At 41.1% G+C, this 27,719-nt stretch overlaps 1 protein-coding gene across 3 annotated transcripts; it reads left to right on the forward strand.

Moving 5' to 3' along the window:
* Nucleotides 1-4,000: 4,000 nt before the first annotated feature.
* LOC149319349 (regucalcin-like) lies at nt 4,001-19,629 on the forward strand. Of its 3 annotated transcripts, none has more exons than XM_089508039.1 (7): nt 4,001-4,074; nt 8,744-8,909; nt 10,950-11,132; nt 12,188-12,403; nt 17,365-17,496; nt 18,776-18,930; nt 19,333-19,629. In XM_089508039.1, the coding sequence occupies exons 2-7, from the start codon at nt 8,747-8,749 to the stop codon at nt 19,381-19,383; spliced, it is 900 nt and encodes a 299-aa protein (XP_089364165.1). In that variant the 5' UTR covers nt 4,001-4,074; nt 8,744-8,746; the 3' UTR covers nt 19,384-19,629. The 3 variants fall into 3 exon arrangements, with proteins under 3 accessions (XP_089364165.1, XP_089364167.1, XP_089364166.1); XM_089508041.1 differs by lacking the exon at nt 4,001-4,074 and adding an exon at nt 7,149-7,196; XM_089508040.1 differs by lacking the exon at nt 4,001-4,074 and adding an exon at nt 7,337-7,431.
* The last annotated feature ends 8,090 nt before the right edge of the window (nt 19,630-27,719 follow it).

The following is a 27,719-nucleotide window of genomic DNA, read 5'->3' on the forward strand; positions in this document are numbered from 1 at the left end:
ATTGTCAGTGGAGCACCATGCATAGTGTAAATTCTTGATTTGGGCTGTGAAAATGTCATATTAAATAGACTGGCCTTTGCTGTACCCTGAGAAGAATGATAGATATTCAGAAATCCAACCCAGCTTCACGTCTACCTCTGCTCTTCAGTATTAATAGGATTAGATTGCAGCCTATGGTAAAGTCCTGTCTCTCAGCAGAGATCTCCAATTTGCCATTTTTAAATATCTGAAGGGTTGTCATGTAGAAGACAGCAAGCTTGCTTTCTACTGCTCCAGAAACAAGAACATGAACCATTCGTCTTACAAGAAAATAAATTACAGTCAGCCCTCTGTATTCATGGATTCAACTATCTGCGGCTTGAAAATATTCCAGAAATATATAAATTCCAAAAAGTAATGCCTGATTTTGCTATTTTATATAAGGGTCATCATTTTACTATGCCGTTGTATATAATGAGACTAGAGCATCCACAGATTTTAGGATCCATGGAGTGTAATTATTATTATTATTATTATTAACCTTTATTTATAAAGCGCTGTAAATGTACACAGCGCTGTACATACAATCTTTTTAATTAGACGGTTCCCTGCCCTCAGGCTTACAATCTAAAAAGACATGACATAAAAGGAGAAGGGAAAGGTGGTGGGGCTAGTAGGCTAATACATAAAAAATACATAGCAATACAGGAAATGGTTTGATAAAACAGGCACCAAAAGAACATCAAATAGCAAGCGACAATTATGCAATGCCTGGGAACGCTTCTCTGAACAGGATGGTCTTCAACTCTGTTTTGAAGCTGGTTAAAGAAGTGATGGCCCTTGCTCACGGGGGAAGAAAGTTCCAGGAGTGAGGGGCAGCAAGTGAAAAGGGGTGAATCCGATACAGCTTTCCACATTCCTTGTTCAGACATAAAGATCAATTATTAGCCCTTTTCCCATCTCTGTCCCTGACCTCTGGCAGGATCCTTGTAATGGGAAAATGTGTAGTATTATAACAAATTAACTAGAGCGTTCAAAGGGCAGTGAGATGCTGAGGCATAGCATTGTGGCATTACAGTTCAGTGGTGCATGAAGAAACTACTTGTTTGTATTCCCCTTCCCCCAGTTTTTAAATTAGGAAAAATCTGAAACAAATCATTAGAATTTTGGCTTTTCTGTGCAACTCTTGTGGGTTTTTTTCCTACCTGGCCTATTGCACCAAAGCTGTTGTAAGTAATATTTCAGCACATGTTAGCAGAGTACACTAAAGTTTCTAATTTTGTCAAGAGAGTGGTGTAGCATAATAGGGTGCTTTGAGGAGATCGCATCCCAGTAGGGCCAGCTTTAGAAGTGAGGCAGTTGCCTCAATCTGTAAAAATGGGGTGGAGTGGAAGGGATTATGAAAGGAAAGCAAATGGCTACTTCTTTAGTGAGGGAGGAGAAGAACTCTTGTAAACTTTTCTGTGCCAGTTTAACCTGATTGTCTTTGTGCCTACAAGTCGTTTTCAATTTATGGTGACCCTAAGGCCAAGACCCTATCATGGAGCAAGATTTGTTCAGAGGAAGTTTGTCATTGCCTTCCCCTGAGGCTGAGAGAGTGTGACTCGCCCAAGGTCAGCCAGTGAGTTTCATGGCTGAGCTGAGAATCAAATCCTGGTATAACTCAGGTCCAAAACACTTTGCAGAAATAATCCAGTTTGAGACCACTTTAAATGCCATGGGTCACTGCTAGGGAATCCTGGGAACTGTTGTTTACTATGCCACCAGAGCTCTCTGACAGAGAAGGCTAAGTATCTCACAAAACTACAGTTCCCAGGATTCCCTAGCATTGACCCAGGGCAGTTAAAGCGGCCTCAAACTGGATGATTTCTGCAGTGTGTTTTGGCCCTCAGTTAACAAAGGAGATGTGTTCCTGGGCTTTATTTGTTTAACAGAAAATTTAGTACCAGAATCAGAAATAACACGAAAAGAATAGCTAGGTCCTTACACCACAAAAAAAGAAGAGGACATCAATAAGTTTCAGCAAACTTTTACAAAAGTGAACAAAAATATCTTGAACCTTTTAGAAACCAGCTGAAGTCTTCTTTCAAAATTCATCCAGAGATGATGTTTTCTTCCTTTCATCAGCTCTTATAATTTCCATTTTGATAGCCAAATTTATAGATCTATCCCCCCTCTTTTTAAGTGCCGGGGAATAGCTGATTAGACAGACTTATCTGCTTTACTTGTTTTCTTTCTTTTACTGTTCATGCATGCTTAGTAAGGGATTCAGGAAGCCTACTGTAGGCAGATACAATTGGCAAGAGTAGAATCCTATTACACTTGTCCCTCCATATTTGCTAGGGTTAGGGGCACAAGAACCCTGTGAATATGGAAGAACCGCAAATAACAAAAACACCATGTTTTTACCCGAGGGGACACCTAGGAATCTAGGTCCTCCAATGCAACTTTGTGGTCAACGTCCGACAGACACTGACCATAGAACCACTGACCACTGGAGGAGCTACAAATGCCTAGTGGAGTGTTCACTCTAGGAATCTCTAGGTTAGTTAAAGTTGACCACAGAGTTGCACTAGAGGACCTAGAGATTCCTAGAGAGAACATATTAATCAAATCTGTGAATAATCAAATTTGCAAATATCAAAGCTGCAAATATGGAGGGATGAATGTATTTCCAAGCTCACACTTTTTTGCATTGTTTACTGCAGACATGCTACTGCACCCCAAAACCAAAAGTCTATGCTACTCCTGCCTTCCTTCATCCTCATACTGCAAAAATACTTCCAGCTGGCCAGAGGGTGAAGAGGCAAAGGGAGGCTGGGCAGGCGTCCCTTTTTTAAAAAGACTTGGTAAATTTTAGAATCATAGAATTCATAGAATGGTAGAGTTGGAAGAGACTGCAAGGGCCATCCAGTTCAACCCCCTGCCATGCAGGAATTCACAAAGCATCCCCAACAGATGGCCATCCAGCCTCTGTTTAAAGTCCTCCAAGAAAGGAGACTCCACTACACTCCAAGGGAGTGTGTTCCACTATCAAACAGCCTTCACTGTCAGGAAGTTCCTCCGAATGTTGAGGTGGAATCTCTTTTCCTGGAGCTTGCATCCATTGTTCTGGGTCCTAGTCTCTGCAGCAGCAGACAACAAGCTTGCTCCCTCCTCAATATGACATCCCTTCAAATACTTAAACAGGGTTATCATATCACCTCTTAACACCCCAGCTCCCTAAGTCTTTGTGTAAGGCATAGTTTCCAGACCCTTCACCATTTTGGTCGCCCTCCTTCGGACACACTTCAGTTTGTCAACATCCTTTTTAAATTGTGGTGTCCAGAACTGGACACAGTGAGGCCTGACCAAGGCAGAATAAAGTGGCACTATTACTTCCCTTGATAAAGCTGTGCAAGAATTATGCGTTTACTTGTGTGTGGATCATTAGCTCATCAGAGTCCTCTCACCCATGCACTCAAGCACACCATGAGAAGACATACCCACTTAAGAGGGCATCCACTCCATAGAAACAGTGCGGTCTGACACTGCTGCAACTGCCATGGTGCCATCCTACAGATTCCTGGGATCGGTGGTTTTGTAAGGCACCAGTCTTTTGCCTTCTCTTGCAGAGAAGGCAAAAGACCTTGGAAAACTACAAACCCCAGGGTTCCATAAGTGGCGGTTACGGATCTTAAAATGCAAACTGCATTATTTCTACAGTGTTGATGTACCCCCCATGACTCCTTCCCCCGTTCTTTTTATAAGAAAGTCTGAAAACATCCAACATATCCCTTCCTTCTGCCCCCCCCCCCATCTCTCTCAGATCATTAAGGCTCTGGTGCCCCTTTTCCTATCCATATCTCCATCTCTGAACTGCAGATCCTTGAGGCTGTGGTGCCCCTTTCCCCCTCCGCCTGCCTCCTGGGAACAGAGCTTGGGAAAGGAAGCCATCAGAGGCCTTTCCAGGAGGGCCAGCAGGGGCTGGTTGCTGCAAGTCCAGAGAAGCCAAGGCAAGGCTTCAGAGGGAGGAGGGGGAGGAGGGAAGGAGGCCAGGCCCTCCCTGGGTCCTGCCCCCAAAGTCAGCAGAGAAGCAGGGACCAGGCCCAGCTGGTAGGTGATCCTTTTGCTCTAGTTTCACGGGGCCCAGGAAGAGGGGGGCTGTCCTCTTGCCTTGCCTTTTTAGCTGCAGAAAGAACAGGCACCTTTCTGCCCCCCCCCCCTACTCCTGGAGTTACTCTCTCCTGCAGAGGCATTCTCCTTTGCGAAGCCAACTCTGGCAGGGATTGCAATCCTCAAGGGATGCACAAACTGGTGGAGCAGGTGGGACTGGGAGGGTGCTTGCTGTTGCTGGGGTTGTTCACTGCTGTGTCCAGTCCACTTCGACTTCTGGCCACTCTATGAATAGGAGAGACCTCCAAGTCCCCCAACACCAAGAGCCCTGCTCAGGTCTTACAAATGCAAAGTGGCCCCTTTTGACTTGAGCCCAAACAGCTGGAGTGGGCTCTCCCTCTTGTTCCTAGGGCCTCCCACTTTGCCCAGCATTATGAAGCTGCCCCTTTAAAGACGCTCTCGTTCCCTAGAAAAAGAGGGGTACAGACAGCCTTTTGCACCCACAGGTTCTTTCTCCACAAATTCAACTAGCTACAGCTTGAAAATATTTTTCTAAAAATAGAAATTCCAAAAGGCACACCTTGATTTTGCTATTTTAGATATTACTTGAGCATCCATGGATTTTAGTATCCACAGGGGCTCCTCAAACCAAACCCCAGTGGATACCAAGGGCCCACTGTTCCCAAACTTTGGTCCTCCAGATGTTTTGGACTTCAGCTCCCAGAATTCCTTACCATTGGCCAAACCAGCTGGGACTTTTGGGAACTGAAGTCCCAAACCCCTGGAGGACCAAAGTTTGGGAACCACTGATTCTAGACAATAAGGAAATTGAAACAGTAAAAGATTTCCCATATCTTGGACCAAACACTGATCAGAATGGAGACTGCAGCCAAGAAATCAGAAGAAGACTAAGAACTGGGAGGGCAACTATGAAAGAACTGGACAAAGTCCTAAAAAGATAGATATCTGAGCATGAAAGTTAGATTTGTCCAAGCCACTGTAAAGTCGGCCCTTGCCTTACACGGGGGATCCATTCTGGACCCCCCCCCCCACATAAGGCGAATTCCGCCAATGCTCAAGCCCCATTGGAAACAATGGATCTTGTGCACGGCGGGGTGCGGAGTGCTACGGGTGTGCGCACCCATTCAATTGAATGGGACACGCTGCCCCTTGCACCCCGTGCGCTTCACGCGGCTTGAGTGCATACACTGTATTTCCCATTGGTATGGATGGATGCAAAAACCAGTCAGTGAAGAAAGCCAGTAAGAAGAAAATCAGCTTATTTGAGATGTGGTGCTGGAGAAGAGTGCTGAGGCTACCATGGACAACCAAAAAGACAACCAAACCAAATAAGGCCTTGATTAGAGAACTCTCCCTTGAAGCCAAGATGATAAAGTTGAGGTTGTCAAACTTTGATCACGACACAAGAAGGCACGACTCATTAGAAAAGACAATAATACTTGCAAAGATTGAAAAAAGTAGGATAGGAAGATCACATGCTAGATGAATAGACTCTATTATGGAGACCACAGGTATGAATTTACAGGATCTGAGCAGAACAGTGAAGGATAGGGAGTTCTCATCCACAGGGTCACCATGAATCAAGATTGGTGGTAACAGCACCAATCAAGGGCTGGTAACAGCAGTAACAGCAAATCATACTAACCTGGCTTGACACGGTTGTATAGTCCACAGTATGCAACCTTCTCATCTTCTACACTGCAGGTATAAAGCAGTTTGACACCATTTTAATTGTCATGGCTTCATCCTGTTGAATCCTGGGATTTGTAGGTTGTTGAGGTGTTCAGCCTGGTCTGTCAGAGAGCTCTGGTGCCTCACCAAACTACACATCCCAGGATTCTGTAGGATAAGAATCAAGGCTGTTAAAGTGGTGTCAAACTGCTTTATTTCTGCAGTGTGGATATATTAATTGTCTCTGTGGACTTGATGAACTGTGTCCTTAATCCACATTGGAAGTATGATTTGATACTTAAGACTTAATGTTATCTGGAATCACAGGTGTGTGTGGTGGGGGGGGGGTAGGGAGAGAGACCCTAGAGCTCCTATTTCCTGTCCAGCTAGTGTCCTCTCATAACAATATTAAAACATCATAAAATCATGACAATATTAAAACAGGTGCTTTACTCAGAAATGGGTAGAACTCAGTAGGAAAGCTGCCTCTCGCCCCTTACAACTTCAGTTCATGCATCCACAGAACAAAGGCAGGCCATGTTACTAAGGGAATGAGAATACAATAATGCAAATTCAGTATTATACTTCTACTTGTAAACAATATTCAGTGTCCCCACCCTCTACAATTCTAGAAATTTCAAGGGGGTATGGGGATTTTTATATTTAGGTGTTCAGTGCTCTCATTTTGCAGTCCCTCTGCATAACTACACCCAGTTATGTGTGTAAGTCCTGCTACATTTAACTTGATTTGTTGCTGCTGTTGTTGTGTGCCTCCAAGTCGTTTTTGATTTATGGTAACCCTAAGGCAAATCTTAGACAGGATTTTTTGGCAAGTTTCTTAAGCATCCAAAAGCATCTGAGGAAGTAGACTGAAGTCTACTTCATGCTGCCAACTTTTTTCTTTCATTTAGTTTCAAAGGTGCTACAAGATCCTCTAAAGCTGAGAAAGTATAAATTGTTAATTTACATCCAGTTAAGTGTATTTGTGTATAGAGCACTGGAAAGATCAATCCAGTTTGACAGCCTGCATATTAATCACATCCCTGTCAAAGAAGTTAGATACACCTTGTTTTAACAATTCTGTTTCAATGTTTACTTTTTTACTGTGCCTTCAAATTATCCACCAGTAAAATTTTCAATCTAACTACTGGTAAATACATTTGTACGAGATAGATTCACATGGAAATTTCTTGCTTATAATTGTGCAGTTATCATTGATTTTACTTTAAAATCAAAATATTTTGTGTATCTTGTGCAAAACTATGGCACCCAGCCAATATCACAGTGTCTTGTGTTCCTCTGCCCACCTCCCCCATTCTTGGAACAAGGCTTTGTGATGTTTGTGAAGTTCCGCTGAAAGGATTTGTGAAGTTTGCCCTACTTTGTTAGCTTGAGCGCACAGAAAAACCATCCTATTCAGCAGGACCTTGGTAATGTTTGACTATGAAGATAATAGCTGGCATTAAATATTACCAATACCAACTGCTATATATATGTTTCAAAGCATTTTGGATATGTGGGTCTCTAACACCAAGGAAGCAAAAAGCAAAGAGATTTCTTCAGACACGTTTGCTTTATTGGACTGGAATTCTATTAAGCTGATTTGAGAAAAGGGTTACCCATCCAGAGCATCTGATTCTGTTTACTCAGAGGATTCTAGACTCTGTAAGAATGCTTTATTAACTATGTTTTCCCCTCCCACCTTGAAAGTACTGATGCTTTGAATAGACAGTTTTCATGTAAATAATCATTTTATTCTAAGGTTGTGAAGCTCTGGCTGAACTAAAATCTTGACTGAGGAATCATCCAGCCAAAATTATGCACAATTAAATCTGGTTAATTTCAGTGTAACTCTCTCCTTGAACTAAGCAGGATTTAAAAGTTATGAGCTTTAACTGAATTGTGCAGCTGAGCTCATAGGGTGCTGCAAACAAGTGGGGTGTTGTTTCTGTTGCTGTGCTGTGAAATGCATGAATTGCAGTTTGTTCTGTGTTTAGGCATTACTGGCTACAAATGGAACTTGTAACAACAATATTGCAGTGATATCCCTACACTTGTCCAACTGGCATGCAACTTGCTTTGACACCTGTTGATCACTGAGCATGCTCAGTCCTCATTGGATTGGTTTCAGGACTGCCAATACCACAATTCCAGAGTGTGCTGCCATGACAGTAAATGTTTAATCATAGTACTTTAATTGTGTAGTGTGAACGGGTTCTCAGAGAGAAGAATATTATTCCACAGTACTGTGGAACCTGTAAATTGAGGTCCACCAAAATGACCAAAGCCTAGCAGTCTACCCATTTCTTTGGGTTTATGTTGTCCTTTGCATATTTTGCAAATTTTATCTGAGTTTGTATCTGTGTATCAGTTTTGTTTTTGTCACTTTTGAAATAGCTATCTATCTTTTTCCACTGACCTAAATTCATCTCTTGCACATTATGCTCCTGAAATCTGTAACACTTGGGGCACATGTAGTATAGAAATAATGCAGTTTGACACCACTTTAACTGCCTTAGCTCCATCCTACCGAATCATGGAATTTGTGGTTTTGTGAGGCACCAACACTCACAAATTCCATAGGATGGAGTGACAGCATTTATAGTTGTGTCAAAGTGCATAACGTCTACAGTGCAGATGCTTTCTAAGTAAGTGTGTTTAGGACAACGAGTGTGGTATATTGAAGAGCAGGGCAGAAGTTAGGCCTAGATTTACTGGCAGCTCTCTGAATAATTTGCAAAAGATCCCTAAGGTTTTCAGTCTCAGGTGTTCAACAATAGCAGCAGTAAAAAGTTGCCCAAACCACCCAAATTTTTACTGCTGAAATGAACAAAGTTTCAGTGGCCATGAGTGGAATTTAAACTCTGGTCCTAGTCCAGTGCTCAAACCAATAAAACACGCTGTCTGTCTTGGTACAGCATGGTTTCCTTTTAGTCCTACTGTCTGCGTTCTTTAACAGGTTTTCCTCTTCTCAAAGGCAATGTCATCTGTAAAGGTTGAGTGCATTATACAAGAGAACTGCAAGATTGGAGAGTCACCTCTATGGGAGGAAAAAGAGAATTCACTTCTTTTTGTGGATATAAGTGGGAAAAAAGTCTATCAATGGAATTCCCTTACAAAGGACCTACAAAGTATTTCAACAGGTAAGAAACAGATTTCAAAAAGCCTGGTAGTTCCTTTATTTGGGGTTTGCTATTTCATTAATAATCGAATATTTATTTCTGAGTGTCTAGTGGTAGACATTTGCAGATTGAAAATGGGAGAAAGAATAATCATAGGTATAGTTTTTTGTGGGTTTTTCAGGCTATTTGGCCATGTTCTAGAAAATGTTGGCATGGAAGTCAGTGGGGTATATATCCTGTGTGACCTTTGGTTGAGAGGAAGTGATTTACATGTTAATCTGTGTGTTGGTCTGTTGTTGAATGGCAAGGTTTCATGGCTGCAGGAGTTCACTGCATACCATGCAACTGCAAACAAGTAGCTGCGGACAAATCTACACAGGGACCACCAAATGCAGTGTTCAGACATGAATCAAGGAACACGAGAGAAATTGCAGACTGGGTCAGCCAGAAAATCAGCAGTAACAGAACATGCTATAAACCATCCTGGGCATAGCATATTATTTGAAAACACTGAAATTCTGGACCATGCTAACAACTATCAGGTCAGAATACACAGGGAAGCCATCGAAATCCACAAACACCTTGCCACTTCAACAAAGTTTGGCTACCACACACACACACACAGACACACACATCCGGCAAGTATTCCCAGCAGACAAAGACTCACTAACTAAATAGAGACCCTGAGGCCTTGCCATTCAACGACAGACCAACATACAGATTAACATGTAAATCACTTCCTCTCAACCAAGGGTCACACAGTTTATATACTCCACTCACTTCTATGCCAGCATTTTCTGAAAATGCCAGCCACAGATGCTGGTAAAATGTGAGGAATAAACTCTTCTAGAATACACCCAAATAACCTGAAAACACACAAAAAACTATGGATGCTAGCTGTGGAAGCCTTCGACTTCACAATCATAGGTATGTTTTTTCTCATCTCTTGAGAATATGACGGAAGAAATGGGATACAGTATTTTTCCATCCCATGTATCTCTTAGGGCCATTTTGTGCGCTGAAAATCTTTTTGTCTAGGAAATGTGAAAACTGCATATAAGTCCTAATGTGTCTAGTATGGAAAATATGCAGTCATTTCTCAGACTGATGTAAGCATATTTTTAATGATACCCACTCCTGAGAAAGTGTACACTCATCCCACCACATTTGTGGTTTTGACTTTTGCAGATTTGATTTTTCACGGATTTTATTAATATGTTAACTCTAGGAATATCTAGGTCCTCCAGCGCAACTCTATGGCCAACCTTAACCAAAAGTCGCACTGAAGGACCTAGAGATTCCCAGAGAGAACACTCCACTAGGCATTTGTAGCTCCTTTAGCTCATTTCTATGGTCAGAGTCTGGCAGATGTTGACCACAGAGTTGCATTGGAAGACTTAGAGATTCTTAGAGAGGTGTTCTTTCAGGTAAAAACATAGTATTTTTGTTATTTGCAGTTTTTCCACATTCATGGGGGTCCTGTGCCCCTAATCCAGCTAATGTGGAGAACGAGTGTATTTCTAAGAGAGCTAGATGTTTGGGACAGCTGGCTGTGCTCTGAATGGTAATAATTCCCATTGAAGGCATTGATTCATAGAGAACATTTATGTTTTTCAAAACCCAGATAAGAATGCCTTTGCAAGACATCTAAAAGAATATCATGCCTGTCGAGCCTTACTGTTTTGGTTCCACTATTAGGAATGCTAATCTCCAGGTTCTCACTAAATAGATTTCTCTTGGGCTAAAAACCCTTCAGTGCTGACCTCAGCATTATTACTCGTAGAAGCATGATATGTGTTCCCAAAGGGTCCAAACTTGTAATAATCACAGATACCTCTTTAAACTGAACCTAACAGAAGACATTTATGTGAAGATGTTACACCAGTTACTTGAATCTGGGTTGTTATGTTCAGGCTTTAATTTTCAAGCCCAGTTGAAGTTTTCAAACTATCTCCCAATAAGATATATGTACGTGCATTTCAACCAAATAGCGCTCCAAGTATTTTATGTATGCTAGATATTTTTTACATACTATTACATCCCACTCCCAATGTTCCCCAGACGCTCCAGTAAGCTCAATAGCTCTCAGGAAATCTGGTGATTACATTATTACCCTTGGAACCCAGTTTGCTGCTTTAAACTGGAAAGAGAAGTCTGTAACCACTATTACTCATATTGACAAGGATAAACCCAACAACCGATTCAATGATGGCAAAGTGGACCCTGCAGGAAGGCTGTTTGCAGGTAGGTGGGTCATGACTCACATTTCTAGAGTCTTTCTTAAGAGCAGAATTTCAAAAGCTGGGAGATTAGCAAGATACTAAAGGTCCACCCCATGAACTTTCCTGGGGCTACCTTTTGACTTCTGTTCTCCTGGAACAGTTAGCAGCTAAAAGCTGCACTTATCCTCCCTGCCACTGAATTTGGGTGTGTGGTAGTGGTGAAACAAGGTGCATATATCTTTGTTGATGCATTAATGGACTGCACTTTGTTAACAGTAGAAGTACTATACTCTTCAAGAGTGCTATTCTATGGTAGACTGTGGAGTTGGGGGGCTACAACGTTACTATGAGTTCGAAATGTCTTGCATCTTGACAGTGGGAAAAATAATTATTTTGATCTGTTCTGTCTAAGCAGGGTCAGCCCTGGTTAGTACTTGAATGGGAGACTGCCAACAAATATCAGGTGCGGTAGGCTATATTTCAGAGAAAGGAGCTGGCAAAACCACCTCTGAGTATTCCTTGCCTAAGAAAACCCTATGAAATTAATGTGATTGTCATAAGTTGACAGATGATTTCAAGGCACATCCATGCCTAAGAAAACCCTATACTTTTTAGGAAAGACAATGTTAGAACCATCTCTTTAAAAAAAACAACAACACTAGATCCCTAGGGGCTCTACATATGGGCAGCTCCACGCCGCCCATTTTTGCCCCAGAAGGAGGCTGTGGCAATCACACGCCACAACCTCTGGAGCGAGCAAAAAGAACCGGCTTCTGGGCAAGTTCTTTTTGTGTCCCTGAAGGGGCACCATAGGTGTGCTCACGTAACATTATGATGCCCCTTGTGCTCAGTGCTGTTTAAGCACTGTGCATAATGAGCATCATCATGGCACACGCCATGTAGATGGGAGCCTGCCAACATGGTGCCCAGGTGGCACAACAAGGGCTTCGAGTGCATGGACGCTTAGCCCTAGTGTGCGTACAGGCCAGCACAAAATGCCGGTCTGTATAGCCCCATAGTTCCCTAGCATCACTCTTGTCTTTCCATTCTAATCACTGGACCCTGTGGTTTTTACAGGTACAATGGCTGAGGAGATTCGACCTGCAGTGCTAGAGAGACATCAGGGGTCCCTCTACACTCTCTTTCCTGATCACTCTGTAGTGAAGCACTTTGATAAAGTGGACATCTCCAATGGGTTGGATTGGTCGCTGGATCACAGAACATTCTTTTACATCGATAGCCTTTCCTTCTCTGTGGATGCATTTGACTATGACCTACAAACCGGAAAACTTTGTATGACTGCTTTTTTTCTTTCATAATTTTAAATAACTCAGATAGTTACTTCTTGTACACAATTGCTTTCACACCGCTCATTAAACAAAAATCTTGTATCTAGTGTAAGAACAATTGCTGTCCAACTACAGCTGCAAGTCAGATCTTGAAATAATTAGACTGATTTACAATCTTCTATTATAGATGCTCTAAATAAGGTAGACAGAAAGTGATACTAAATGAAGCAATGTGTTCTGTTCTTACAGTGGTAGTGAGAGGTTAGGACTAGGGTTGCCATATCCCGCCTGGGGGCGGGACTTTCCCAGTTTGGGGCGGGGCCACATGGTCCCACCCTGGTTTGGCCCCGCCCCCGGGACTCCCCCCCCAGCGAGGCCCTGGAGGCAGCTCCACCCCTCCCCATGGCTGTGGCCCACCCTCCCTGCCTGGCTCAGCCTAGAGAGCAGGTCTTCAGGACACCTGCCACTCAGAGCTATTGCCAGCCCACTTGGTATATATGTCTTGCAAAAGGCATTACTTTCCAGGTTACAGTGAGAAAAAAAAGGCCATAAATCGTTCATGTTTCACTGGGAGTCTAAATACCTCATCTTTTAAATGTCTATCGCGTCAGTATTCTTGTAATTCTTTATCACAGGATCATTTCTGAGGCCCTAAACACCTTTACTTGTGGAGCCCTGGTGGCACAGTGGTTAAATGCCTGTACTGCAGCCATTCACTTGAAACCACAAGGTTGCGAGTTCAAGACCAGCAAAAGGGCCCAAGCTCGACTCAGGCTTGCATCCTTCCGAGGTCGCTAAAATGAGTACCCAGACTGTTGGGGGCAAATTAGCTTACTTGCTAATTAGCTTACTTGCTGTTCACCGCTATGATCTTTGGAATAGCGGTATATAAATAAAACAAATTATTATTATTATTATTATTATTATTACTTATAATATGCAAATTTCTCCTGAAGCTGACCAATGAGAAAGAAGCAATCAGCCCTCCACTTGGGTTGGTTTTCAATGGCTTGGAAGGAAGAGTTTTTGCCTTGCTTGTAAATAGGAAGGGCTTTGGGGTAGCAAAAGGCTGCAGAAATAGTTTGACCCCCCCCTTAAACATCCATGGCTCAGTGCTATAGGATTCTGGGAATTGTAGTTTCTTGTGGCACCAGAGCTCTCTTGACAAAAGGAGGCTGAATAGTCCACAGAGCTACAGTTCCCAGGATTCCATAGCTTTGAAGAGGAGGAGAAGGAGGAGGAGGAAGGGTGCCTTGAAGGGCAGAATTGGGGCAGAGGAGGAGGAGGAGGAGGAGTTGGAGGAAAGCTGAGTCAGTGGCCATTAGGTCTGCCTTGGTTTTTTGGGGTTTTTAAATTATTTTTAAAAATATAAAATACTTATTTTATTTTATTTCATTAATTTTTATTATTGCTTGTTTTTATTTTATTTTATTAATTTTTATTATTGCTTGTTTTTATTTTATTTCATTAATTTTTATTATTGCTTGTTTTATTTTATTTCATTAATTTTATTATTGCTTGTTTTTATTTTATTTCATTAATTTTTATTATTGCTTGTTTTTATTTTATTTTATTAATTTTTATTATTGCTTGTTTTTATTTTATTTCATTAATTTTATTATTGCTTGTTTTTATTTTATTGCATTAATTTTTATTATTGCTTGTTTTATTTTATTTCATTAATTTTTATTATTGCTTGTTTTATTTTATTGCATTAATTTTTATTATTGCTTGTTTTATTTTATTGCATTAATTTTTATTATTGCTTGTTTTATTTTATTTCATTAATTTTTATTATTGCTTGTTTTATTTTATTGCATTAATTTTTATTATTAAATATATACACCCCTGCCTTGTTTTTTTTAATTATTTTTTATTATTAAATATATGCAAGTGCATTTTCTGTGTATTTATGGCGATTTGAATGCTAACAAGTCTGCCTTTCTTGGCCAATTATAGTGGTGATGATGATGATGATGGTGGTGATATTGATATCAACAAGCTTCTGAGGCACGGCCAATGTAACTTGCAGTGATTTTTACAAACTCATGCGCAGTGAAGAAAAACCACAGTCCCTTGCCCAAGTACACACTTCTGAGAAGTACAGTTGAACCCGAGGGCAAGTCCATTTCTGCCATCTGTCTAGGAATAATGCCAAAATGTTCTCCATTTTGATCATGCCTAAAAAACATGCATTTATATTAAGATTTTTAAAAAAAAAACTCAATTTTTTCGCATGTCCTCCATTTTTTAAAAAAACGTGTCCTACATTTGAAAATGTTGCCCTACATTTGTCCTACATTTGTCCCGGTTTGGAGGTCCTGACTTATGGCAACCCTAGTTAGGACAGACATTTAATCCTATTCAAAGAAGATAATTTGTTTGTATGTTTTTTCCTTTGAATGATTTATGAAAACATGACCAGAGCTGGACCTTGTGGTTTAACTATTTACTTCTTTTTCTTCCATTTCCTCTCACTGAGTCAGCATGCACTGTGTCACCTGAAATAGTTCCCCACTGAAGCCCAAGATTAGACCTGCTTAGCAGAGCTTAGAAAAGTGGTTATACTAGTTGGAGAATTCTGGGAGGTGTCATCTATAAAAATAACTTTCCCAAGCCCTGCAGTTTAGCTTGGATGGAACTGCTGCATTCCAATTGCCTGACAACAACAACAACAAGAACAAAAAAGAAAAGAAAAGATAATTACTTTGTGTAAAACTTGCCAAAGTTGGTTTGATGATGACTCTTAGAATTTACCAAGCAGCATAGCTATAGGATCCTAAAAGATACAAGTGAAAAAAGGAAATTTTCCTAGCTCTGTTTCATCCTTAGAGAGTGATTACATATGGCTATTGGTTTCAAGAGTATGACTGGTATGGGATCAATGATGGCGGGTGAAGAATGACAGCGAAAGCAAGGTAGAAATATTTGATATATCTTGATATCTCTGGGATTAGTAACATTCTTCCTCCATGTAGAAAGGAGAAGCATCTCCTGCCTCTACATACACACTTATAGTTAAAAACTATATACAAAACTATAAACAAAGTTATAAACAATCCAAGGCTGTCCTAAAGATAAAAGACACATTTTGCTAATTTTAAGATCTTACTGGAATAAAAATCTGGACAGTGAAAACTTGGAAGAAACTAAGGCGGCTGCCACACTGCAGAATTAATGCAGTTGATAAGTCAGTTAAGCCTTGGCCCCATCCTATGGCATTTTAGGATTTGTTGTTTGTTGTGGCATCAGAGCTCTCCAAGAGAGAAGGTAAATATCTTGCAAAACTGCAAATGTCAGAATTTAATAGCACTGAGTCATGGTAGTTAAGAGTTTTTCTTATTTTGTATAAGAACCAAAATACGGCAGTACAGTTCTTGTATGATTCCTCAGCAGTGATTCCTGTTGTGTCCAACGGTAAGTGCAGCTACAATTGCAGCCTTACTTGTGTAAGAAAAGAAAGATGTTACCGCTTTATGATCAGCATACTGCTATTTTAGTTATGTCTTACAATGGACAGATGTAGAATTTCATAAACAGTTGTTGAAATTAGGGTAAAAAATGCATTTTGATGACCCAGGAGGATGTTATCAGCAGTTGTTTCTCCTGCTAAATTGTTCAGTTTGTCTTGCTAGTTTAATAGAAATGGACATTGCCTGTATAAGATTTAATAAGTAACATTTCAGAACATTATTTATTAAATGAGGAAATAACTCAGATGTAATATACCAATTCCAGAGCTTGGAAAATTACTTTTTTTACTTAGAATTCCCAGTTAGCTTGGCCAGAGCTGTATTCCAAAAGTAAGTTTTCCAAACCCTGGCCTATTCCTTAAGACAAAACTTCTCAGTGAATCCATTTCTAGCCTGTTACACATCTGTCTTTGAACAGTTTCACTGAGTGGTTAATATAATTCAAAGATATAGCCATATCAGACTGGAAAATCAGTTTGCAAAAGAAGCATCTTTGAGACTAATTGAGAGAAAGAAGTTGGTAGCAAAAGTTTTCATAAACTTAAGTCTATTTCATCAGTTATATGGAATGGCCGTGCCCAGGCACTTCTGATAAAGTAAACTTATATCTACGAAAGCTTATGTGACCAACTTCTTTCTCTCAGTTAGTCTCAGAAATGCTGCAAGACCACTTTGCATGCATATAGTCATCCCTCCATATTTGCGGCTTTGATATTTGTGTATTTGATTATTCACAGATTTGATTAATATGTTCTCTCTAGGAATATCTAGGTCCTCCAGTGCAACTCTATGGTCACCTTTAACTAAAAGTTGCACTGAAAGACCTAGAGATTCCTAGAGAGGACACTCTACTAGGCATTTGTAGCTCCTCCAGTGCAGTTCTATGGTCAGTGTCTGTCAGACATTGACCACAGAGTTTCACTGTAGGACCCAGAGATTCCTAGAGAGGCGTCCTCTCAGGTAAAAACATGGTGTTTTTGTTATTTGCGAGTTTTCCATATTCACGGGGGTCTTGTGCCCCTAACCCTAGCAAATATGGAGGGAAAAGTGTATAAGTTGAATGCTAGTGAAAGAGATTCTGTGACCATAACTTTCATAAATAGCCATTACAGAATACACTTTTTTTTTATTCTAAACTAAATTGGGCTAATTTTTTTGTTCTGTCTCTTTCAGAATTTCACAAAATAAAGAATTTATTGCCAGTAGTCCAGTTTAAGGATATATGCATTTTGCCTGATATAAACCATAGGAGTTGTGCGCATTTTGTTCATGATGTCTGTAAGCCAGTTGGACATTACTTTGCCACACCTTTGGTTCTTCAGGTTGTCAGACGAACTCTATACTTCACCTGCATGCAGTATAGTTTCAGTTGTCAGCTTGAATGATTCTCTTTGCATTTCTTCTTACAAGAAACATGCTTCAGAAAATGATTGCCTCTCAAAGTAAGTAACTTAAGATTTAATCCATGATTTGTTTAAATTTCTTTCTGCAGCCAACCGCAGGAATATGTACAAGATGGAAAAGGAAGACAGCATCCCTGATGGGATGTGTATTGATACAGAAGGGAAGCTTTGGGTGGCTTGTTATGATGGAGGAAGAGTGATCCGTATAGATCCAGAGACAGGTAAGTTATGTTTTTTGCTCTTATCTTTGCATACCTTCCAACATTTCACAGATGAAACAGGGACATATGTGGCCAAGCAACATCAGAGTATGGTTAAGATGACAATGTTACTAATGAGGGGGAACAGACAAGCTAGGAGAGGCTGTAGCAATTTAGTTGTACCTGATTCTACTGAAAGGGCAGGATTCTGTCCCCTCCTTTCCATTTCCCCCACTGAGTCAGCTAGTGCAAACCACCTTTGCACTTTGATCTCAATTTGTAGGCAAAGTGGGAGGAGAAATATTTTAAAAGCAGTTAAAAACAGAGGATTAACTGATACTGTCCCTGCCAAATTGGGACCATCAAAGGGAATGCCTTTGTATTTCACTTTGTGGCTTTAAAAAAATCTGATTCTTTACTGACCATGCATTTTTTGGGGTCTTTCAAACCAAGAACTTCTAAGATTATGAGACCTTTGCTTATCTGATATTAACTGCAGTTGGAATTGTAATAGAACTTTTCACAGCTTTACTCTTTGGATGTATGTATTCTGCTATGTTCTGCTTGCACAAGTGGAACAGAATGTAATTGTGTGGGTGGGGAGAAAATAATTCATCCTCCTCTAACATATTAATAGCTTATTCTCTTTCCCCTCTTGTTAAGCACACACAGCTTGCTCCTGGTGCTGGTGCACCTCTTCTTTTCCCCGGTTGTTGTTGTTGTTGTGTGTCTCCAAGTAGTTTCTGACTTATGATGACCCTAAGGTGACTCTATTACAAAATTTTCTTGGAAAGATTTATTCAGAGGAGGTTTGCTATGGCCTTACCCTGATGCTGAGAGAGTGTGACTTGCCTAAGGTCACCCAGTGGATTTCATGACCAAGATGGGAATTGAATCCCGGTCTCCAGAGTTGTAGTCCAACACTCAAACCATTATGTCATGCTGGCTCTCCTTCCCCAATTACTCAGCCCTGAAAATTACAAACCACATGGCAGCTCTACTCCCAAAGCACATCAGAGGCCTGTGTTTTCTCCATGCCTCTAATTCATTACATCTTTAAATGGATCAACCAACTTTTCTTTGCCAAAGGAAGCTCTGTGACAAAATCGGCCTAATTCCAGATGGTCAAGAAAGTGATGAGTGGCTATGTCCTTAGATTCAACACTGTCTCCATTGCAACAACCTCCACTCATTTGCAACCCTCTGCTCATGTCCATGGGAATTGAATCAAGTGCTACTGCTGATAGACAAGATAAATTGTGGTCAGAGACTAAGAGGGTAACTGGTTTTATTTTAATAGGAAAACGAATCCAGACTGTGAAGCTCCCCGTTGATAAAACTACTTCTTGCAGTTTTGGAGGAAATGATTATTCAGAATTATATGTCACCTCAGCTTGCGGAGGAATGGATGAGGCTTCATTATCACGGCAGCCTCAGGCTGGCAGCATATTCAAGGTAACAGAATTGTTTATGGGCATTTGAAGGAAGAGCCAGAGCTTGTAAAAACTGCTATGGTCATGATGGTTTGGGGATTCTGGGTCTCATAATTCCTCCCTGATGTTCCCCAAGGTTTAGGAAGTATATAAATCCAATAAAGAGATTAGCACATGCAATTTATTTTAATTTACAAATTAGATAGCAATCCAATCAAGAAACCAATCCTCTTTTTTACAGCTCTTTTAAGTACTCATACATTAAGAAGAGTAATGTTTCTCCATTTCTTTAAAATTTGCATTTATTTTATCATAGATTAGGAGAAACAGATGGAAATGTTTGTTTAGGTTTGAAACGAATAATCCAAATCTACTGGCATATACTCTTGTTATTATCATGTTTCTATCCTCACCTTTTAAACAGATAACTGGACTTGGTGTAAAAGGAATCCCACCATATGCATATGCAGGTTAAAGATTACTCTTGAAGACGTATATCAAGACCAGAAAAGAGATGAACCAAAGATTTGCATGGTTGGAAACTTATCCCTTCTTTAAAGGATAATACAGAGGGGTGGTCAACAAAAAGAGTTAATCCCCAAACATTTAAATCAGATTTGTATTCCACCATTGGCTTCTCACTGTTGTTAACTGAAAAACAGACTTTGCCTCCTCTTTTACTAAAATAAATTCTTTCCTAATAAAGTTTGAAGCACATGGATGCCTTGGTTTGCATGACTATATTTTTTTTATCCCTCCTAAAATATTTGGCTGTACAACAAGAATCATAATATCTTCTTGTAAATTGTTAACATTAACCTATTTGCACAAGTAACGTAACATTTGTTTGTTTGTTTGTTTGTTTGCTTGCTTGCTATAGTTATTGTTCTCAGTTTAGTTCTGCTTCATTTCTGAAAACCGTGGCATGTGATTGCCCCTCCTGAGTTATCGTGGTCAATTTACCACTAAAATGCATTCCAAAGCCATCTTTTGATTAACATAGAAACGGTTAACTCCATGGCCATCTGGAATGCACATAATGTTGCACATATTTTAACTGGGGTACTTCCATATTCTATCCTGCAATGCAAAACACTCTTTCCAAAGCTTTGAATAGCTATGGCAGTTCCGCTTCCTATGTGCACATTACCACCTTCATATGAATTTACTTTTGGAAAATATTTACATAAAAGCTGTGTTGTCACTTGCTGTGCTCTTAACTAGCTGCAACGCTGTTTACGGTCATTCTGATTTATTGTGAAGGTTTAAGGACTGGGATCTTTCTACTTAAGATATTTTAAATCACATTTTTTTTGTCTCCTTGCAAGCTGCTCTGGCTTATGGAGAGAACTCATGTAGTCTAGATAATTCTTTTAGATTTATTTTTTGGGGGGGCAACTGTTACAACGCCCATTTCTATTTGCTTGAGCTGTTTCTCTTGCCCTTTCAGGCTGTATTGGAAGCAACTAAGGATTTTTGCACACTGGTGGAAAGACTGGGTTGGGGGCAGAATTGGGGTGTAGTGTCCATATGACATATGCCCCGGCTCCGCCCCCAGAGGCATGACTATCCATGATGTCTGCACAGCCCTGAGTCAATAATGCCTGGTACGATAGAAGGCACTAGGAAAAGAGGAAGCCCAATTCCAGATGGATAGACTCAGTCAAGGCAACCCCATAGTCCTGAGTCTGCAAGACCTGAGCAGGGCTGTTGAAGACAGGGTGACTTGGAGGGCTCTCATTCATAGAGTTGCCATAAGTTGAAGTTGACTTGACACCAGGAAACACTAATAATTCTGAAAACTGGTAATTGGGTAAAAAAGAAAATATATTGTTTCAGAAAATCAATGAAGGGATAGTGCAGGAGGAAAAAAATGACATACTTTGAAGGCTCTAGTGCTGTTTTCTATGCACATGGTAGCCAGTACAGTAAAGACCGAAATGTGTAACTTCTCCTCTCTAGATAAAGGAAAGTGAGAACTATACTGGTTTTTGGAGGAGGAAAAGCCATTGTCCACTAGTTGCTTGGAAACAAACAAGACAGAAGAAAGAAATAGCCCATCTGGCTATTTATCTGTCCATCTCCACTCTCCTTACCCATTGGTTCAGGTTATTCAGTACAGTACATGTGTTGGTACTTTGCCTTCTAAAAGATTGTATCTAGAGAAGCTAGGCCTGAGTCCAGTGATCTGTTCTTTTCTAGTCTTTGTGAAAAAGAGGGTGGAAAGGAAAAGAGTAACTCATGTTTACTGTTTCATCACCTGTCCTCACCAATTGGCTGCCTTTCCTTCAAAATGATAAAAACAAATGTTAAACTGCCTTTAAACATCATTGGTAATTAGGCAATTTCCTACATGCACTTAGCAGTCATGGACAGACCATTTTTTGGTCAAGGTGGGACTGAAGGCCACTACTCAAATCCCCCTCAGGGGTGGAGGACCTATTAGAATGGTCCGCCCTCGAAGGCTGATGGAACCCAAAAGGTTTCAAGAAGCCCTAGAGGGTTTTATGGTTGGGAACGACGACAATTCTGTCGAAGCCTTGGTTGATACCTGGAATAACGACCTTACCAGGGCTATAGACATTATCACTCCCGAGTGTCCTTTCTGGCCCGTTTCTAATAAAAACCATGGTACACCCAAGATCTCTGGAAAATGAAGTGAGCTGTGCAACGACTAGAGCGCCACTGGTGGAAACATCACTGCTTATCTGAGAAGACACACCATAAGACTCTTCTTGATTCCTATGGAGTGGCAATCGACACAGCAAAGAACTCGTTCTATGCTGCTCGTATTGCATCAGCAGAACCTCGTCCCCTCTTTTAGAACCAACTAAAGCCTGCTGTGACCTATTTAATGACTTCTTTGCTGATAAAATCTCTCAGATAAGGGCTGATCTTGATGCTGGTGCTATAACAGAAACTATAAGAGGTGTCCATGGAGTCCCCGGACTATGTTAGACTGGATCAATTCGAGCTTGTAAATACTGATGAAATGGACAAGCTTCTTGGAAGTGTAAGGAGGGCAACGTGCCCCCTCCATCCCTGCCCATCTTGGCTGACCACTCAAGGAGGGGATGCAGCAACAACTTTACTTCAATCTATAATTAACACATCCCTTAGCGAGGGGAAATTTCCATCCAAGCTTAAGCAGTGGTTAAACTACTCTTGAAAAAACCCTCCCTAGATCCCCTGATAAGAAATAATTATAGACCAGTCTCGTTACTACCATTCTTGGCCAAGGTGATCGAGAGGGCAGTTGCCTTCCAATTCCAGGCTGTCTTGGATGAAGCCAATTATCTAGACCCATCTCAAACTGGCTTCAGAACGGGATATGGAGTTGAGACTGCCATAGTCGCCTTGGTCGATGATCTCCGTCTGGGCATCGACAGGAGAAGTGTGACCTTGTTGCTGTTCTTGGACATCTCAATGGCTTTCGATACCATAGACCATGGTATCCTTCTGGAATTCCTGAGGGAGTTAGGTATCAGGGGCACTGCGTTGCAGTGGTTCAGGTCCTACCTCTCGGGCAGATTCCAGATGGTGATGCTGGGAGACAGCTGCTCTCATAAAAGAGAGATGACATCTGGCGTCCCTCAGGGTACCATTCTGTCTCCCATGCTGTTTAACATTTACACGAAGCTGCTGGGAGAGATCATCCGGAAACATGGGGTGGGGTGTTATCAGTATACTGATGGCACCCAAATCTACTTCTCTATGTCTCCGACTGCTACAGTTACCAAGGATGGCATCTCTCCTCTAAATGCCTGCCTTGAGTCAGTAATGGGCTAGATGAGGGAAAACAAACTCAAGTTGAATCCAGAGAAAACGGAGGTCCTTGCGATAGGTGCCTGTGGCCCAGGGTTGAAGATTTGTCAACCAGTCCTGGACGGGGTCTTGCTTCCCCTAAAATATGAAGTTTGCAGTTTGAGAGAGCTCCTGGACTTGTCTCTGCAGTTGTTATCTCATGTGGAGGTGGTAGCCAGGAGTGCTTGGTACCAACTTCGGTTGATATGTCAACTGCGCCCCTACCTGGCCCAGAGGGACCTTGAAGCAGTAGTACATGCTCTGGTAACCTCTCGCTTAAGACTTCTGTAATGCGCTCTACATGGGGCTACCCTTGTACAAAGTTCGGAAGCTTCAATTGATTTAAAATGCTGCAGCCAGATTGGTCACGGGAACATCTTGATCAGACCATATCACTCCAATATTAAAATCTTTACATTGGCTGCCAATCAGCTTTCAGGTGCAATACAAAGTGTTGATCATTACCTTTAAAGCCATACATGGCTTGGGTCCAAGTTACTTAAGGGAATGCCTCTCCCTACACAATCCACCCCCACTCTTAGAATATCAGTACCTTTGAATAATATGCGGCTGTCCCTAGTTTTTGCCATTTGCACAGGGCCTGGGAACCAAAAACTCATGGATATGATGGGCCCACTGTATCTAAAATGCTTATTATAGTTGAAATATTTTATTGTGCATTGTTACTCCTTTTGTGTCTAATTAATAAAATAAATAATAATTTTTAAATTTCTATCCCGCTTTTTGCCAGGCAATCAAAGTGGTGTACAACAAGCTAAAATTCATCTAGTCAACCAACAATCCTTAAAAGCAGGAATTTGTAAAGTGCTTGTTGCAAGGTTAATATACTGTTCTTCACAATATGTCATGCTATCCGTTTAAACAGATGCAAGTATTTGTTACTGTGTGCCTTCAAGTTGTTTCCAACTTTTGGCAACTGTAAGGTGATCATATCCCAGGGTTTTCTTGGCAAGATATTTTCGGAATGGGTTTGTCTTTGCCTTCCTTTGAAATTGTTTTGTATGACTTGCCCAAAGTCACCCAGTTGCTTGCCATGGCTGAGCAAAGATTTCCTAGTCCTAATCCATTGCTTAAACAACTCCACCATACTGGCTCTTGTTCAAGTACTAGAAATCAGAAAATAGAAAATTGTGGATTCCTAAAACATGCCTTTCAAAGCTCACAACCAATTACGGTAATAATAGCACACAAAATTTCAGCTGAGATTCTGCATCACAATCTACATAGGATGGGGTCACACTCCCCCTAAAGGACAAAGTCCGCAGCTTGGGGGTACTCTTGGATTTGTCATTACAGCTGTCATCGCATATTGATGCGACAGCCAGGAGTGCCTGTTATCAACTTCGGTTGATACGCATGCTGCGTCCCTGTCTGGAACAGAGGGACCTTGAAGCAGTGGTACACGCACTGGTAACCTCTCGTCTTGATTTCTGTAATGCGCTCTACATGGGGCTACCCTTGTACCAAGTTAGGAAGCTTCATTTAGTTCAAAATATGGCAGCCAGATTGGTCACTAATACATCTAGATTTGACCACATTACACCGGTATTAAAATCACTTCACTGGCTACCAATTAGCTTCCGGGCACAGTACAAGGTGTTGGTTATTACCTTTAAAGCCCTATATGGCTTGGGCCCAAGTTACTTGCGGGAATGCCTCTCCCTACACAATCTGCCCCACACTTTGAGAGTTTCAGGAAAAAACTTTCTGGAAATACAAGCCACCAGATTATGTATAACCTCTCAAAGATCTTTCACTGCTGTTGCCCCTAAACTGTGGAATAGCCTGCCGGAAGAGATCTGTCTAACTACCGTCTTGGACACCTTCAAGAAGGCTGTCAAGACGGAGCTCTTCCGGCAGGCATACCCTCCTGATCCTGCCAGATTGATTCCCTGTAATTGACCACTGTAGCATGTTTTGAATTTTTACTGTATTTTAAGTATTGTATTTTACTGTATTGTATCTTATGATTGTATTTATGGTTTTTTATCAGGTTGTAACCCTGCCTTGATCCAAAGGGAGAGGCGGGGCAATATAAATAAAACTTTTATTTATTATTATTATTTACATTTACAAATTTGTAGCCACACTGCAGAAATGCAACAAAATCCTGTTAGTGAATTGTGAAGATGAACATCTGGGAATCAGTGCTACTGTTCCAATGCACTTTGGGTGCTTCTGATATGCATTGAGCAATTTTCATCACACCAGGCACGTGATGAGCATCATGCACTCCTGGTGCACATTAGGCAGTCCTGGTGCTCACCAGATGTGCTCTGGCACTTTCTGGCCAGTGTCCAGATGTGCACTGAGAATATCCTGATGCACATTGGACCCATGCCACATCCAGCAGTCAACTGGCTACCATTAAAATACTAAATGGTTGCTTGTATGTTGTAGTATTATGGCAGCTCTGACATGAATATGGATGTTGTGAAACTACTCATTTCTATTTTACCACACATGTAAGCCCACCTATGGAGATGTAATTCCCATGCTGAATTCCAGACCTCATTAGTAAGTCTCAACACTAGCAGCCAGCCATCTCATAAACAATTATGAATGTCTAAAGTGTTTATTACAAGGCAATGTTCGAACTACCAGAATGATCACATTGTACCCTACCTCAAGAGTTTCAGTACTAGCAGGCAGCGTTCTCTGTGATGCTAATGCAATTATAAAGTGAATTCTCATAACACTGCATATTATTCAGTGCTAACTTTCAGTAGTTTCATGAACAATAATGACTTTCCAGTTGATTTCTTTTAAAACCTCAGAGCTATATGTATCCTGTTCAAATACTGTTGTTCAAAGATCTCTGTTATTTACCAGGAAATAAGTGGCCTGACTATTGCAATGTATTTATTTCTACATATTTTCTTTTCCACCATCCAAATAAATAACAGAATAATATATTGTTGGGATGTGTTGTGAAGAAGTGCATATGGTCTTTCAAAAAAGCCTCAAGGTTTAAAGCAGATCAGTTTCCCAGGATCAGGGTTCATATTAAACCTGGACCAGCCATAACCCACAGGGTTGGGCAGAAATCACCAAGGCTGCTGAAATTTCATAGTTTCCACCAAGTTTCCCACATCTAGCAGTTGTTGTTTTTCCCTTTTGGTGGCAGCTCTCACATCATGAGGCCCTGTCATTTTGCAGAGCAGACTAACTTTTTCTGTTCCAGATGTCCAAGTGGGACTCAAAGTGGCTTACAAAAAACATAGATTAAAACAGAATATTTAAAACAATACATTTTAAAAGCATTAAACCACATGTTCAGTTAACAACCCTACTTTCAAAACATTAAAATTTAAAAAATGTAAAACACTTAAAATACATACTGCATATTAAAAAGAAGGTCTTTGCCTGTTGGTGAAAAGAGCAGACAAAGGCCAGATTGAACAGTTTCCTAGCACTGGAGCAGACAATGAGAAGGTTGCCTCTGGTGTCCTCACTAGCCAAATCTAGTGCGTGGGTGGAATGGAGAAAAAGCCCTTCCATAAAGATCAGAAGAGTGAGGTAAGCTTATATATTGATACAGATGGGGGTGAAGGGGACAAACGGAAGCAGTGGGGGTCTGCAAAAACTGGAGCAGATGGGAAGAGTGAGGTGAGGGAGGAAGCAAAATAGTCTTTCCTCCCTTTCTTTTCAATTGCTTTTGATCCCTCAGCCTCAGCTGGCTTAATTTCCCCATATTTACGGGGGTGGGGAGAGCACTGGTGTGCCCCTATGTGACACACAGCTCTGTCTGTCATTTCGGCCAAATGATTTCAGAAGTACTCCCCAGCACAGCATAGCACAGCACCCAGTGTCCAGACTCTGTTCCATTCCTGGCTCTAGATAGAAGAGATCTCATCTATATCACAAAAAAGTAGGCTGTTGAAGACACTGATGTCGGGGGAATTCAGCTCAGAATGTTCCTTGAAATAGATTGATTGATTGTGATGTGTCACGTAGGTTTATAATGAAATGACACACATCATTATTTTAATAGCCATGATTAGAACTACCCCCACTCTCTAGTGGGTTCATTCTGTTAGACAGCATTACAATAAAAACAAGGAAGAGGTTTGAAGAGTAACTCTAAAGATTAATGTTTCACAGGCTAGAATCTTATCAGATGCATAAAATTACATAAGAATTTCTAAGTACTTTTAAAGCACTGATGTTCAAAGCACCAAGAAGATATGAGGCGAAAAGGTATTTTGCAATGGGAAACTGGAGGGAGAAAAGTGAAATAGAGGTTCCATAAGTGACAAGCATACAACTCCCCACCCCCAAACAAACCAGAAGTAACAAGCTAATTAACAGTCCTAGCCATCCAGCCATGAATTTATTCATTCATTTAAAATCTCATATTTTTCCTAACATGAGACAGGGACGTAGCCAGGATTTTGGGAAGGGGGGGTCCAGACTAAGTGCCACCATTTTGAGATGCTAAGAGCCCCCCCCCCCCAAGACACACACTCTCAGCCTCAAGGAAAGGCTGGCAAAGGCAAACTCTCTGAACAAACCAAGAAGACCCACTAGGCAAGGAAGTCACACACTCTCAGCCTCAAGGAAAGGCTGGCAAAGGCAGTCTCTCTGAACAAACCAAGAAGACCCACTAGGCAAGGAAGTCACACACTCTCAGCCTCAAGGAAAGGCTGGCAAAGGCAAACTCTTTGAACAAACCAAGAAGACCCACTAGGCAAGGAAGTCACACACTCTCAGCCTCAAGGAAAGGCTGACAAAGGCAAACTCTCTGAACAAACCAAGAAGACCCACTAGGCAAGGACGTCACACACTCTCAGCTTCAAGGAAAGGCTGGCAAAGCAGGATGTTTTGAAATTCCTCCTGGGCAGAAATATAGGACGTGTCTTGGATAAAGGATGATGTCTGGTCGCCCTGATAAAATGGAGGATGTTTTGACATTGCTCCTGGGCTGAAATGTGTGCCATATCCTGGATAAAGGAGGACGTGTGTTATCCTACCAAAAATGGAAGA

The sequence above is a fragment of the Sceloporus occidentalis genome, unplaced genomic scaffold, assembly GCF_023333645.1.
Source record: "Sceloporus occidentalis isolate IW3139 unplaced genomic scaffold, rSceOcc1.0.p SCAF_2, whole genome shotgun sequence".
Lineage (NCBI taxonomy): Eukaryota > Metazoa > Chordata > Lepidosauria > Squamata > Phrynosomatidae > Sceloporus > Sceloporus occidentalis.

Bases quoted from the DNA above. Each gene is read 5' to 3' on its own strand.
- LOC149319349 (XM_089508039.1), top strand. From the start codon at position 8,747: ATGTCATCTGTAAAGGTTGAGTGCATTATACAAGAGAACTGCAAGATT. The intron at 12,404-17,364 runs GTATGACTGCTT...TTCTTTCTGCAG, and splicing joins CCTACAAACCGGAAAACTTT to CCAACCGCAGGAATATGTAC. The intron at 17,497-18,775 runs GTAAGTTATGTT...TTATTTTAATAG, and splicing joins CCGTATAGATCCAGAGACAG to GAAAACGAATCCAGACTGTG.